This window comes from Watersipora subatra, chromosome 1 (assembly GCF_963576615.1).
Source record: "Watersipora subatra chromosome 1, tzWatSuba1.1, whole genome shotgun sequence".
In the NCBI taxonomy this organism is placed as follows: Eukaryota; Metazoa; Bryozoa; class Gymnolaemata; order Cheilostomatida; family Watersiporidae; genus Watersipora; species Watersipora subatra.
The window spans coordinates 48,984,950-49,000,168 of record NC_088708.1 but is presented as its reverse complement, the minus strand read 5'-3'; the positions used below and the strand labels follow the sequence as shown (position 1 = coordinate 49,000,168).

At 34.2% G+C, this 15,219-nt stretch overlaps 1 protein-coding gene across 1 annotated transcript in view; it reads right to left on the bottom strand.

Moving 5' to 3' along the window:
- Window positions 1–214: 214 nt before the first annotated feature.
- LOC137410544 (MTRF1L release factor glutamine methyltransferase-like) overlaps window positions 215–15,219 on the bottom strand; it is a 33,386-nt gene continuing 18,381 nt past the window's right edge. Inside the window, exons 2-8 of the mRNA XM_068095980.1 lie at window positions 13,450–13,738; window positions 13,030–13,112; window positions 12,719–12,812; window positions 11,219–11,462; window positions 10,031–10,127; window positions 7,413–7,511; window positions 215–534 (exon numbers count right to left, since the gene is read on the bottom strand). Coding sequence (XP_067952081.1) covers window positions 384–534; window positions 7,413–7,511; window positions 10,031–10,127; window positions 11,219–11,462; window positions 12,719–12,812; window positions 13,030–13,112; window positions 13,450–13,716 — 1,035 coding nt within the window. The 5' untranslated portion in view covers window positions 13,717–13,738 and the 3' untranslated portion in view covers window positions 215–383. The remainder of the gene's footprint in view (window positions 535–7,412; window positions 7,512–10,030; window positions 10,128–11,218; window positions 11,463–12,718; window positions 12,813–13,029; window positions 13,113–13,449; window positions 13,739–15,219) is intronic.

Here is a 15,219-nt window from a genome sequence, read left to right as displayed (position 1 = left end):
AAACCTAGCTGGTGATGCCGTAGCTCTAATGACAGTATCATAAGACTGCAGTTGTTAATTACAAGAATTGCGAGCGAGTGGATTTTGATGCAGCCGCATACCTGAATACAAAGAAGAACAAGAAGACTTTATATGGAGTCATTTTCCCCTAAATAGCTTGGTATAAATTTGTTAATCTAGTATAGGATTGACCTCATTTATTTATTTGCCTTAAAGTAAAAAAATACAAATATTTACCCGTAAATAGGAAGTATCAATAGTTCTATCATATAAATAATGGCTTTATAATACATGTACATGTACATATTACTTGACAATTGCATGGCAACTAAAAACTGTAATCTAAGGAAAATTTCCCCGAGTGGGCAATGAGAGAAAAACTTTCAAACAGTGTTAGAAGAAAGAAGACAAAAGCGAGATTTGTTCATGAAGTCTTTGCAAGTCTTAATATATTTCATATTCCAGTGGGAGTTGTCCTCTACTAACTTCTTAATAGCCTCTGGATGAGTTGAATCGACTTCCAACCAGAGAAGGCTACAAGGAAATGGAAGTGTTAGAGAATACATAAAGTGTCAGTAATAAAATAAATAAAATGATGCGAGACTTATAATTCAACAATTAAAATAAAATATAATAGAGAGAAAATATAATAGAATGACATCTGCTATGTGTAAAACGGAGAACGAAAGAAATCTTTTTGTGAAAATATGACACCTATATGCTTACCGACTATACGGAAACAAAAGTAAAAAATAAAGTTTTGAAAAATTATAGGTCGAGATGACATTGACTTTTTCGAGAATTACTGAAACAAAAAAAACCATGTAGGCTACAATACATATGTTACGCAATCAAATCAGAGTAACTCAAATGGTGAGGAAACACTCTGGTAAAGAAGGTTGCATTAAAAAATATTTTTTACTTCTACTGATTGAAATTATGTAGTCTGGTGCCAATTATGTTTTAAAATTGTAAAAGTTAAATGCTGCGAAAACCTGGTATACAAAAAGACCTCAGCATAGTCTCAAATGCCTACTTGTCGTTGATGCGTTTTAAAATAATGATTAGCCATCTATTTATCTATATTGGTAAACCTAGCTAGAAAGAGCTTAACATGAAATGAAGTGAGAGAAAGCAACAAATTTGTCAAATCTTTTTTCTCTGACATCATCAAAACTCGACACATATTCGCTGCGTGCCTTCTACCAGGTTTTAAAACCAGGTATCGCTAAACATATTATGGAAATGTTTACTTTTACATATCCATTTCCATAAATATTTCCATAATTTTATGGAAATGGATATGGACATTTTATTTTAGAAATATGGAAATGTTATGGAAATGGAAATAATATGGAAATGAATTATAAAAATGGAAAAAATATGGAAATGAATTATGGAAATGTTATGGAAATAATATGGAAATGAATTATGAAAATATTATGGAAATGGAAATAATATGGAAATAAATTATGGAAACGTTATGGAAATGGAAATAATATGGAAATAAATTATGGAAATGGAAAAAAATATGGAAATGAATTATGGAAATGGAAATAATATGGAAATAAATAATGGAAATGTTATGAAAATGGAAAAAAATATGGAAAGGAATTATGGAAATGTTATAAAAATGAAAATAATATGGAAATGAATTATGGAAATGGAAATAATATGGAAATAAATTATGGAAATGGAAATAATATGGAAATGAATTATGGAAATAAAAAGTGTGACAACCACGTAATTCCTGTTTAAAACTTCGTCTAGTTCCTGTGAACCAGCCTCTTAAAAACCCACCTGCTGGTTATCTGATTGTACATGAAAGGAATCCTATGCATCATCAAGCTTACAGCTAGTATGTTTATAAAAATATATATTTATGTAAACACATATTTATAAAAGCGTATAAATATATATAATTATACATATTTGTGTAAACACATATGAATATACATATAAAATATATAAATTTATATATTTATTTATATAAATCTACATTAAGAAATCCCAAGATGTGTGTACATCTGTCTCTGTGAGTCTATGTAACTGATATGTGTTTTCATATGATTTGGTTGATTTCACTAAACATCACACGCTTATGCTGCCTTCTACAGGGCGGTATACATATTTGACTTGAAAACTCTGTCTGGTTTCTGAAAACGAGCCTTTTAAAGCGTCCTGAGCATCACTGAACTTACTACTAGCATGGAAATACGTCGGAAGACAGTCGATTAGTGCTGATAATAAAGTGTCAGTATATGAAGCTGTACATCATGAGTTCAAGCATACTACTACTTCAAGTTACTACTAGCATGGAAATACGTCGGACAGTCGATTAGTGCTGATAATAAAGTGTCAGTATATGAAGCTGTACATCATGAGTTCCAGTCCAGTACAAAGCAATATTTGATGAAGCAATCCGACCGCCTATATAATTTCTTGAGTGTGACCATTCCAAACAAGTTGCAAAACGATCATGATTTCACCAAGCATGAAGCATTCCAGTTTTGCAGAATCTCTGTTAATAAAACCCCTTTTGTCATTGTGCGCGTGTAACTGTGCGAGGGTGTCTGTTAGCCGGCGTAAACGATATACGTTGCCACATTTGTTGGTAGACTTTAACCAAACTCCACACCCAAATGCTCTGACCCTTCTGTCAAGTAACTAAAAGTACTCGTTTTCAAAACATGGTCTAGTACTTCAAGACCCGCCTATTAACCACACATCTGATAGGAAATTCAAGAATGCCGCTTCGCAAAAAAGCAAATTGAGGGCAAATTCCCTCAATAAGCGCAATCATAGAATTTTGTCGTAAGAGCGGTGGAGGGTAAACTGAGAAACCTATTGTATTGAGAAACCTACATGAATGCTGCGGGCTAGCTGATTCAAAATGACCAAAATCCCAAGCAATGCCGAGCCTGACGCTAATTCAATTGATTTGTTTCATTTGAAAAAGTATAAATTTTCTAATTTATAGTTTGGACATTGACTGCATTGCCATCTGCCCTTGAAGTCTGGAACTTTTCAAATGCAAAAGATTCTTTTAGCACCAGCTGGGCAAATATAGGGAGAAAATCAGGTCTCTACTTCACATAAAGTTGATTGACCTGAGCTTTTCCTTATTTCTACTGGTTGTACTACATTTTATTTTGTTTAGTCTGGGTGTCTACAGAGAAATAACCTGTGTGACCGCATGTACCTCCTGGTGACTAGAGAGAAATAACCTGTGTGAACACAGGCACTTTTCGGTGTCAACACAGGGGCGGATCTAAGGAAAAAAGTGTGTGGTGCAAAATTTGTGTAGTATATCTAGGGTCGGAGGGGGTGCGTGGGGCCACCCCTTGCCTGGTCCGTGTTAGCCTTTTGAAATTTAGGCATCTTAGAATGAAGGAGAGGTTTTTTGAGCCCAAAAAATTTAATCATTTGTTTGAAGCAAACAACAAGTTTAGAGGTAAAAATTGAATTTGGGTTGATTAATTAAATTGGTGTTTTATAATGTTTATTATATTATGTATATCAATATTACATTGTTACTCAGAAAGTTAACAAACAATTGTGCAATAAAATAAGATCAAGACAAAATCAATCACAAAACCTCAAAGCCATTTGGTTTGGTTTTGCAGAAATAAGCCATCATCTCTGCAAACTACCATAAAAAATGTTTTGTAGTATTAGCTACACAACGATGGTCTGATAAAACAGACATCCGAGGGCCTACTTTTTGGAATTGTGGTTTTGTTGTTGAAAGAAATGATCCTAAGATCGTTTTTGGCATTTCTTCTGAGACTGCTTTTAAAATTGCTTGTAATACTTCTTTAAAAAAGGTTCTGGTTCAATTGGGGATGTCTATTGGGACCACCCTTATTTGTTTATAAGCTAAACAAATTCAGGTCAATGTTATTGAATCTTGATCATTATAACGAGCCCTACTAGGCCGTTTTTGTATATTTCCTCCTAAAGCTAGTTCTCAATGAAATGTAATCCACTCAATTCTTGAGGGATTTTAAATCTTTTTTTAAATTTTTTTTGCCATATTTAGGGTGGTGCATTTGCACCATATGCACCATAGTAGATTTGCCCCTGCGATAGAGAAATATTCTGGGGTTCCACATGCGCTTCCTAAAGCATTAAAAGACAAAACCGAAACGACTGAAAGCGATTCCTGGTGCCTACAGAAAAACTACCAACATGACCGCAATTGCTTCTTGGCACATTCAAAGAAATGACATGTGTGACTACATATACTTCTGATGGAGTACAAAACTTGTATGACGACATGCGCTTGGTGAGGTTAGAGAAACACCAACAGTACGATCAAAACAAAAAACGTGCTGATGTGTAAAACAACATATTATCCAACTTCTTGTTGATGAATTGATTGAATGGATCAAAGGATGTTACACAACTTTTAAAAGTGGGGTTTTGCAATAACAGAACTTATAAAAACTTTGGCAACCAAATCTTTGTTGCCAAACTTTTGATTAATGCATTCTTCTCAGTAAAAAATTGGCATTTGGGTAAGTAACAAAGGCGTTATGAATTAAATATTTGTGATCAAAAAAGGAACTGCTAGTGTTTAGGATGCTTTACAATAAGAGCTTTCTCCTCAGGAACAAATTGCAGTTTTTAGGTGATGTAAGCATTCGCTTTTGATCACACATGTCAGAGTTGTCAGCTTTTAATGTCTGAGATTACGAATATCAACTGTTCATATTCGACTTCACCTAATCATTCAAAGTGACTCTTGTATTTGTAATATCAGGTTGTTTAAAAGTTTTAGACGACAACAATAAGGAATGCCGAAGCTAATTAACTTGATCATGTTGGCCATAGGGATGCAATGAGGTAAAGATATAGATGACTGGGCTGAAAGGTTTTGAGATGATATTGCGAGATAAATACTGAAAATGCTTGATAAAAAAAAGTTGTTTTGAATATAAAACATATGTAGGCATCGACTATTGATTACACTAGAGTTATCATCTCTTAATGTCTAAAATTGCAAATGTCAGCTGTGATCTGCAAATTGAATTAATCTGTGATCTGACAAAAACGGAAATGCTTATTCAAGAAAATTGTAAGAATAATTCATATATAGCGAATGAACATTACAGTCGCTAGCATACAATAATGAAATTAATTAACGAAACCATGAAACATTTGCTTTTCCTGAACTATGTAGATATTTATACATCGATAATATTAAGTCTTTCATTGACCACAACCAAAAGCTATTAAAATATGTCTGTTAGATTAGGTTTATTAAAATATTACGTATTAACAAAACTCGCTGTAGATGAATAGATCGAATACAATGAAATAGTGATTACGTAGCCTTTAGAAGTTTGGGATCCGCTTCCGTAAATCTCGAAGAAGATTTGTGAATCGATTCTCTGTTTTCAAGACTTTGACCATCGCTTTACTGAATTCATATTTTCTGTATCGACCACAACCTATTACGCCATTTAATTCGTGTCATGCTTACAGAGTGTAAAGTGCTCTATTACGATTCGGTAGGTCATTTTAACGGATAAAACACGGTTACAACCTGTTTTCTCAAGAAATATAGAAGAATGAAAGCTGTGACCTAGAAAAACCTGAATGACACACATAAATTCGAGGGTTTTATTGAGTCCTAAAGATATCATAAACTTATATGACCGCATTCATTTATATGATTAGTTTTAAAAACTTTGATGAAAAAACAATTCATTTTCATTCCCGTTTCGTTGAAAACTAACAAATCATGTACTATTTTTACTAAAATTAATAATTCGGTATAACAAATATGCATTGAAATTGGCCTCGCGTACTTATTGCCGATGGCCCAATTTTGGGCATGAAATTTTACCTATAAGATTTGAAAAAAATAAACTAGCATCCATGAAATGAAATATTTCTGCTGCTATTATTTGATGAGGGTTATTTTATTTAAATTATGCCAGTACCAAGCGCGAACTTGGTACCGGAGGCCAAAAGCCACTAGGAGTCAGTTGTTGACCACCCAAGCCTTCGTGGGCTTGGATTTATCTGTTACAGTCAACGGTCGACATCCCTTAGTGGAAAAGGGACCGATCGGGTATCTAAATATTACCAAAGAAGAAGTAATATGGAGATACCCAAGAGTATAAAAATCTTCATCATTCACAGACACCTAACCGTTTATGATTCTTTGGAAATCAAGTGCGACATCGGCGTAAAGTCGACTAATTTAAATCTAGGGTGATGAATAAGTGAACTAATATGTATGTTTACTAGAGTAAAAATGGTGTGATAATCTTTTTGCATACGCGACACGTGTAGCTCGACATATAAGAGACTAGAGAGAAATCAACACGCGTGAGGAGACAATAACATCCTGTTTACAACAATGGTTGTATATGCAATAGTATGTGCTCTGATTTGTACTGCCCGTAATAATACACATTAAGAATTACATATCGTAGGAGGTTTGATCTCAGAACCTTTTGTCCACCAGGCAAATGCCTTACCAATTTAGCTACACGAGATTGATGGATTCATCGCGCAATATATGTCACTATATGGGTGAAAATATGCAACCGCTCTCCGTTATGATGCAAAGTAATGCTATGCTTGCTCTCACGTGAGAGCAAGTAGTTAGCTCTTATCAGTTCTTCAGCTTTCGCCAGGCTAATGGCAAGTGTCAGGCAACTACATTACCTTTTTTGTATATAAGTCGATTTTTAATACCTGTGCAACACCAAACATTCTGCTAATGTCATTATATTTACATCCATTTAATGCCGCAGTTATTTGAACGGTTTCTTAATTCTCATGCAAAACAAATAAGGTTCTCACATATGGTTCTCGTCTACCACTAGTTATCATCACGGGTGCAACTGCTTTCCTATATACTGGCATAACTAACTAACAGCTAGGAGCTCTTTATATCATATATTATGCTATAATTCACTTTGTTATGCGCGTTGCACCAAAAGTTAAGTTTTCAACAATTTGAAATTCAAGAGACCAGCTTTTGACTCTGAAACAACTAGCTTTGCGTTTTGAAAACTCATGAAAAGGCAAGTATTAACAAATATAATTCAGTTTCATGAAACTATCGATTTTGTTTCCTAAACAAACAATGCATTTCATACGGATGACGATTTCTTTGTGCAAATTCATAATAATAAAAATAAAATAGACTACGCTCTTTAGTACTGATAGGTTGCTTTCGGCAACATCGTTACCTTAACGAATCAGTTTTACATCCTTGCGATGTCTTTCATTGCATAAGATTATTATTCAAATTACATCAATTTTTCAAATTTTGAATATTAATTTTGAATAAAAATGCCAAAATTCTTATATTTCAATGTTTGCTTGGCTCGGGCTGTCAATCTTTTTACATGTCAATCGCTAACGGAAATGACATCGACAGGACTCACCCATCGCTGGTAAGAATACGACTAGCATTCCGGAGTATACTCTTGATGACATCCAAGCCTTCTTGACCACCATCCAGGGCGCCAGCCACATCTTCGTACCTAACACAGATATCTATGAATGCTAGCAGCCATTCAATATTGCTTTCTAACATACATCTCCACAAGCTCAACAGCAAAACAAGCAGCAAATTATGGTTTATATGACATTACCAACAAATGAAAAATGTGTTATCCGCTATTGACAATTTTTAGGAACAGTTGACTTTATGGATTGTTAATGATTAGAACAAGCAGGCCTTCATAATTTACAGACTATCATGTGTTATTCAGCAAGTGTTCTTTCTATTAGTGTTGAGACGCGTTCACCCCACCCTAATTCAAAACCAGAAAATATGTAAGTCCAAAGGTGAATCGCTGTCTTGCAAATTTTTATAAGCAAAGGGATGTGTTAAAACTGAGGATAACTTCAAAGAATCTCAAGCGGTAGCTTTAAACGATGGATTAACAGGGTATGATTAGTGTATGTCCGCCACGATCGACTGGCGGCACATAGCCAGTGCAAGATTTGGTTCAGAGAAGAGATTATAATCTTAAAAGTTGACTTGCAACAAAATTCAAATTACAGTTATTTGGTATTAAAAGGTTCACCATGTCTTACTCTGTTGTGTTGTAGGCTCACGATATGTGGAAATGTGATTACAAGCTCTTAAAAGCTAAAAAACGAACAGTTTATCTCAGCCATTATAAAACTGGCCATAGGTTGGAATCCCTCTCTAAAGGCTCAAATGTGATGTAGTTGAACACGATGTGCTTCTGTTTCCACTTTCATGCAACCCCATTCGTCAAAATATTTTCCCATATAAACTTCACGCATTCAATAAAAGCATGTCTATTGTCCTTACGCGTCTATTTCATTAAAATTGTCATGCAGTCACTTTGAGAGCTGATATCTCAAAACTTAGCCTAAAAATAACTTTAGTTTTTTAACTTCAGCTTGAAGGGTTGCATATCATCCTCTGATTACCATGAGGAGCCTGTTGGCCTGTAATAGTCAAAAAATGCTGCAGAAATTGTTCGCGCCATTTGGTGGGAAGTATGAGTCACATGATCAGATTATAACTAGATGAGTAGACCAAGCTGAAACAAAATGTAAAGTGACGAGCATCTATATTTGATAATGGCTCTACGGTAGAACCCGAAGCGTTTGTCATAAACTAGTGCTATGAGACATTTTTTATTGAGCCTTTTATAGGCTTTTCATTTCATGTGTTAACGTCACGTGTCAAAAAATAACCACATCAAGTTAAATACGTCATCAAAATAAGGGATTCCAACTTACGGCCGATTTCGCAATGACTGCGATTAACTGTTCGTTTTTTTAGCTTTTAAGAGCTTGTAATCACATTTCTACATATTTTGAACCTGCAACACAGCAGAGTAAGACATGGAGAACCTATCGATACCAAATAGCTGTCATGCGAACTTTGTTGCAAGTCAACCTTTAAAAATGAACTTGCAAATAATTTTAGTAAATTTTACTAGAAAGTATCGGTATGTTTCTATCATTTGTGATTGTTTTTGATGTCTGAAGTGATCGGACAACCGGACAAGAAATTCAATGTAGTCCACGCTCAATTTTTTTCAAAAAAAAAAACAAAAGAGAAAACAAATATTTATACCAAATAGAAAATATGGGAGTTGCTTTATCTCATATCAAATAAATGAACTAGTCGTTTTCAAAATTTTCTAGTGGCTAAAGTCTAAGTTAGTTCTATTATCTTGACACTGAAGCTATTTTGGCCAAAAGCAGGAACAGAGAAAGAGAAACTTTACAGAAATTTAAAACAAAAGCTGCTCGCTATATAATCCAGCAAATGAAAAAAATTGGTTTTCTTTAGCTTGCAGACAGCTAAAAAGCCTTTTGCTTTTATTGAAGTTTAAAAAAGAACTTTCACTAAATTTTAGTAGATTCTAACAGAAAGTATCGGTATGTTTCTATCATTTGTGATTGTTTTTGATGTCTATTTTTTTATTTTAATGTTTGAGGTAATCTGACTGTCAGGATGTTTAAAGATTAAAATCGACAAAACTTGATCACGATTAAAATGCTCAGATGAAGCTAAAGCATGATTATCATTTATAGTTGTAAAAAGACCAACAGAATAGAGACGTGTAACGCTGCAAATTGAACGCAATAGCCAATATCAATTACAGCAACCATATCAACTTGTGACATCGTTTCACACGTTTTTTTTCGGAGTGTCTTAATTGCGATCAAGTTTTGTCGACTCCAATCCTAAAACTTCCTGACAGTCAGATTAAACCAAACAAACAATTGCAAATGATGAAAAAATATTGATGATATCTGATAAAATCTACTAAAATCTTGTGCAAGTTGATCTTCAACTCTGGAACACGACATTGACATCAAACAGCAGGTGGTATCAAAAAAAAATCAAAGCCGCACCTAACCTAGTCTTACTATGTTTGAGTTGCATATCCTTTGACGCAATCGTTCATAACAAAACCCTCCATCTAACACCATGAAATGAAAGACAACTTTACACACACTGCAATGGTCTGTCTGCAATGATCTAAATAACACTTTGCCAACTTACTGCAGTATTTCAGGAGATAAAGACTCAAGGTCAATGGTTGGAACATAGGGAGGATTACTAACAATCATGTCATACTTGCTCTGAAATACCTCCTCACCTACAACAGATAAGCTTTAACATGCCACATGATCTCAAACCACAGCTCAAACATTTTCTCATATTTCAATCATGCCAGATATCAACGCCAGATATCATGCCAGATATCAACGCTCTAAAAGATATACGTAGTTTACAAACTCAATAGTCACTTTCAACCAATTCTTGTTGGAAATTTGGTGAGTTTTTTTAATAATGTTTAACAGAAAAGCAAAATATATGTAGCAACTTACTATTGTCTAGCTTGAGAGTTAAAATATAAATTTTGCAGAAGCATTCTTTGTAGCTAGAATTGGCTAAATCGTACAAAACCAATCACTCTCTGACCATTTTACTAAACCTTTCAATATTACCCGCTTTGTAGTTATGGTGCAACTGACCACGCCTTCCTATACATTAACCAATCAGTGAGCTAGATGCATACTGAGTTTCACGCCCATGTTCAATTACATGGTCGTTCTCATTTAATTTACTCAGTGAAATGAGAACGACTCATTCACACTTATCAAAACAACACCAACATCGGAGACTCACCAGTGCGCATATAACTCCATATTTCAGATGGCCCAAAACTTGATAACTATATTTGGTTCAAGGCACGTGGGTAACGTATTGTTTTACATGAACACAGTTCAATTGGCCCTTAACAGAAATTATCGAGGATTCATTTCTGTAACGTTCTTTCTCACAAGCTACTGAATGAGAATAATAGATAACTTCTATTCAATATTTGGTTAGACTTGAGACATGGTGTCATCGGTGTTAGATGCTGATCTGACCAGCTCTATAACTGGAGAGTGGAAAATCTCATAAAGTTTGGGCACATTAGTGTAATAGAGCATTCAAATATTACTTTTTCACAGCAATAATGAAAGGTTTTTTAAATACATACTCATTTCTGCCACCTGCCACATACTGCCACTACTTGTCACCTACTGCTGTTTTCTACTACCTGCCGCATACCTGCCACATACTGCCATTTACCTGCCACATACTGCCATTTACCTGCCACATACTGCCATTTACCTCCCACATACTGCCGCTTTCTGTCACATAGTGCCATGCTGCTACCTGCCACCTACTGCCACTTACCTTCAACTGTGGTGTCATTGAACTCAATGTTTTTCACAGAGAGTGCAGTATCATGTTTCATCGCATTTCTCCTTGTGAGCTCACATGCCACTGCGCATTGATCCAGGCCCATGCAAAAGGATTCTGGGTATTCCTTAGCCAAAGAGATTATAACAGCACCTGAGCCACAGCCTATCTCTAGTATTCTGCGAGGTGGAGACAAATCCTGAATGGTTTGATAATTGCCAATGTGCGTAATCAGCTCCTGTTGGCAATGGGCAAAACAGTCAGATGAGAGTCAGACGTGTAAACAGGAGTGTTTGGGCATTCAATAAAACTTAATAGTATGTGGATGAAACGTTTGCTTTAAAAATTGGATGGCACCAATAGAACAATGTGCATGTGACCAGACTATTGGTAAACGATCTATTGTTCATAGTTAAATAGTTCATAATTTAACAGTAGCTGAAATGACTTCAGAAATTTTGTTAGTTTTGTTGAATTTCCTGCTAACAATCGTCTGTATTGAGTAATGAGAAAGATTAAATTGTTGTTTAAAATTATGGAGGACCACCAAACATAATGAAGACTCATGTCCCACCATTGGTCAGTTAGAAAAACAGGTGAGTGAGAATATTTACAGCAAAGAGTAAACCTGGCAACGTTTGGTGCAGATTATTACCTAATCTAAATCACCAAAACAATTAGGCAATAAAAACCTGTAGGTCAGCTTTCTGTAAAATCTCTCAAATTTATATTTTGATGTGAAAGCCATCATCGTGACCTTGATCTAAAATAGTACATACTACCAAACCTCCTAGTAGTGAGACTGTGAACTAGGTGATATTAAAAGCTCTCTCATGTACTGTATCACAATAGTAGCACCAGGTAGAAGCTTAGCATAACATGAGAAAACAGTGGCGTTCTCATCTTGTTTCCCATAAAGCTTTTACCCAGCTTTAAAATTCCTCTGAATAGATCAACCGTGAGATAGATCATTTTAATATAGCTAAAGTCTTAAATGTTATCGGGCTTGTGCACAACGCTCAATACTCTGAAATTTCAACCACAATTTTTTTAAAGCAAATTACGTGATGCCAAAGTTAACAGATTCAGAGGATGAACTCAAAACTATAAGAAACTCGACTAAGTATCAGGACTAGCTGCGTTTAACTCCACAGTTTATAACGTATAATCCTCATGTTTTAATATGAGACATCCAAGAGAAGTTAATTCTTGAATAACTTGTGATATGCTCTACTTGATGAATATAAAAATGGTGTTTTATGAACAAATCAGATAAATGACCGTTAGTTTATTACTATCCTACTCCCGTATCTCCTATGTGGTATACCATACATTAAGAGTATTCAAAACTGTACTTCATTATATATGTTAGAGCCCTTTTGGCACAAAAAAATATTGTAGATTTTACAGTGTAAAGGAATCTACAAAAGAGAACACCTTACAACCTTCTCTGCTAATCAGAGTAATGAACTAGAGATAAAGGCAACAAATTACCTCTGTCTCGGGACGAGGAATTAACACAGGAGGCTGCATCTCAAGCACGAGGTCACGGAAATCCCATTCCTTGATGACATATTGCACAGGTATCCTGAAACCAACATGAAAACTGAGAGTCGTCGCCCCTATTTCTTCTTTGTTTATACAGATATTATTTGTGGCAACTGATTGCTGTGTGATTGAGTAATACTGTTGATCTTGTATACTTTCCCGTTGAAGTTTTAAAAGGACACCAGTGGAGTCATTGACTAAGTATGAATATAGTTTATGAATAAAATAAACTACCTCACATGTCTGTTATTGCTCACCTTCGTAGCCTCAGGGCACAGAGTTCATTAATTCTATCGATCTTTGATTTAGACACTATTTGCCATGAAGCGATTCCTGCAAGCTAAATAGAGACAATAGCATCACCTCACTGTTCATAGACATGAGATAAATTCTAGTGCTTTAGTACACCTAAAAGGTGAGAGATTTTAAATCAGGTGACAAATACAAATAGATTTCATCGTCAGTACGAACTCTAGAAAAATTTAAATGCTTTTACTAATATTACTGATACGAACATTTAAATACAATTAAATGCAAGAGATTTTTTTCACCGAGGTAAATCCAAAGACCAGTCAGGAACAAGACTGGGTACAGCAGGTCAACATAAAGTAAAACATTGAAGCAATGCAAAGCCACCTTTAGAAATGAGGTCAATGTACAATAAATGGAGCGCCAACCGTTTTACTCCCGAGAACATGTGCGACAATGAGCTCCGCTGAAACCTCCGCTTCTGGAACATTACGATATTTGAAATGTTCAGCCCATTTTGCACGTATTGATTGCACATTATGTATACCACTCGGTGCCACATCAGGATTGGTTCTGTTTTTATAGCAATATCCTCTAGATAGAGAGGGTCCACGGTCAAAAATTCTCCAGTAGCAGTTTTGGCGCAATAAACAGGATGCATGGGTCGACATCACTCTTGCTAACTTTAAGCGCATGGTGATGGCATTAGCATTTCCTCTAAAACAAAACAAGAAAAAAAACTAAACTCTTGTCGGGTTGAAAAAGTTAAATTAAACATAGAAAATGAATTAGTTGGAATTCAAAGTTGAAAAATTTTATACATTAAGTTTTACACATCAGGTTTTACACATCAAGTTTTACACAAAGTTTGATATAATAAGTTTTACACATCAAGTTTCCTACATTACATAAGTTTTATACATCAAGTTTCCAACATTACATAAGTTTTATACATCAAGTTTCATACATTACATAAGTTTTATACATCAAGTTTCCTAAATTACATAAGTTTTATACATCAAGTTTCATACATTACATATGTTTTATACATCAAGTTTCACACATTACATAAGTTTTACACATCAAGTTTCCTACATTACATAAGTTTTATACATCAAGTTTCCTAAATTACATAAGTTTTATACATCAAGCTTCCTACATTACATAAGTTTTACACATCAAGTTTCCAACATTACATAAGTTTTATACATCAAGTTTCCTACATTACATAAGTTTTATACATCAAGCTTCCTACATTACATAAGTTTTACACATCAAGTTTCCAACATTACATAAGTTTTATACATCAAGTTTCCTACATTACATAAGTTTTATACATCAAGTTTCATACATTACATATGTTTTATACATCAAGTTTCACACATTACATAAGTTTTACACATAAAGTTTCCTACATTACATAAGTTTTACACATCAAGTTTCCTACATTACCTAAGTTTTATACATCAGGTTTCCTACATTACATAAGTTTTATACACCAAGTTTCCTACATTACATAAGTTTTATACACCAAGTTTCATACATTACATAAGTTTTACACATCAAGTTTCACACATTACATAAGTTTTACACATCAAGTTTCCTACATTACATAAGTTTTATACATCAAGTTTCACACATTACATAAGTTTTATACACCAAGTTTCCTACATTACATAAGTTTTATACATCAAGTTTCATACATTACATAAGTTTTACACATCAAGTTTCATACATTACATAAGTTTTACACATCAAGTTTCCAACATTACATAAGTTTTATACATCAAGTTTCCTACATTACATAAGTTTTATACACCAAGTTTCATACATTACATAAGTTTTACACATCAAGTTTCCTAAATTACATAAGTTTTATACACCAAGTTTCCTACATTACATAAGTTTTACGCATCAAGTTGCATACATTACATAAGTTTTACACATCAAGTTTCATACATTACATAAGTTTTATACATCAAGTTTCATACATTACATAAGTTTTATACATCAAGTTTCATACATTACATAAGTTTTACACATCAAGTTTCATACATTACATAAGTTTTATACATCAAGTTTCCTAAATTACATAAGTTTTATACATCAAGTTTCATACATTACATAAGTTTTACACATCAAGTTTCCAACATTACATAAGTTTTATACATCAAGTTTCCTACATTACATAAGTTTTA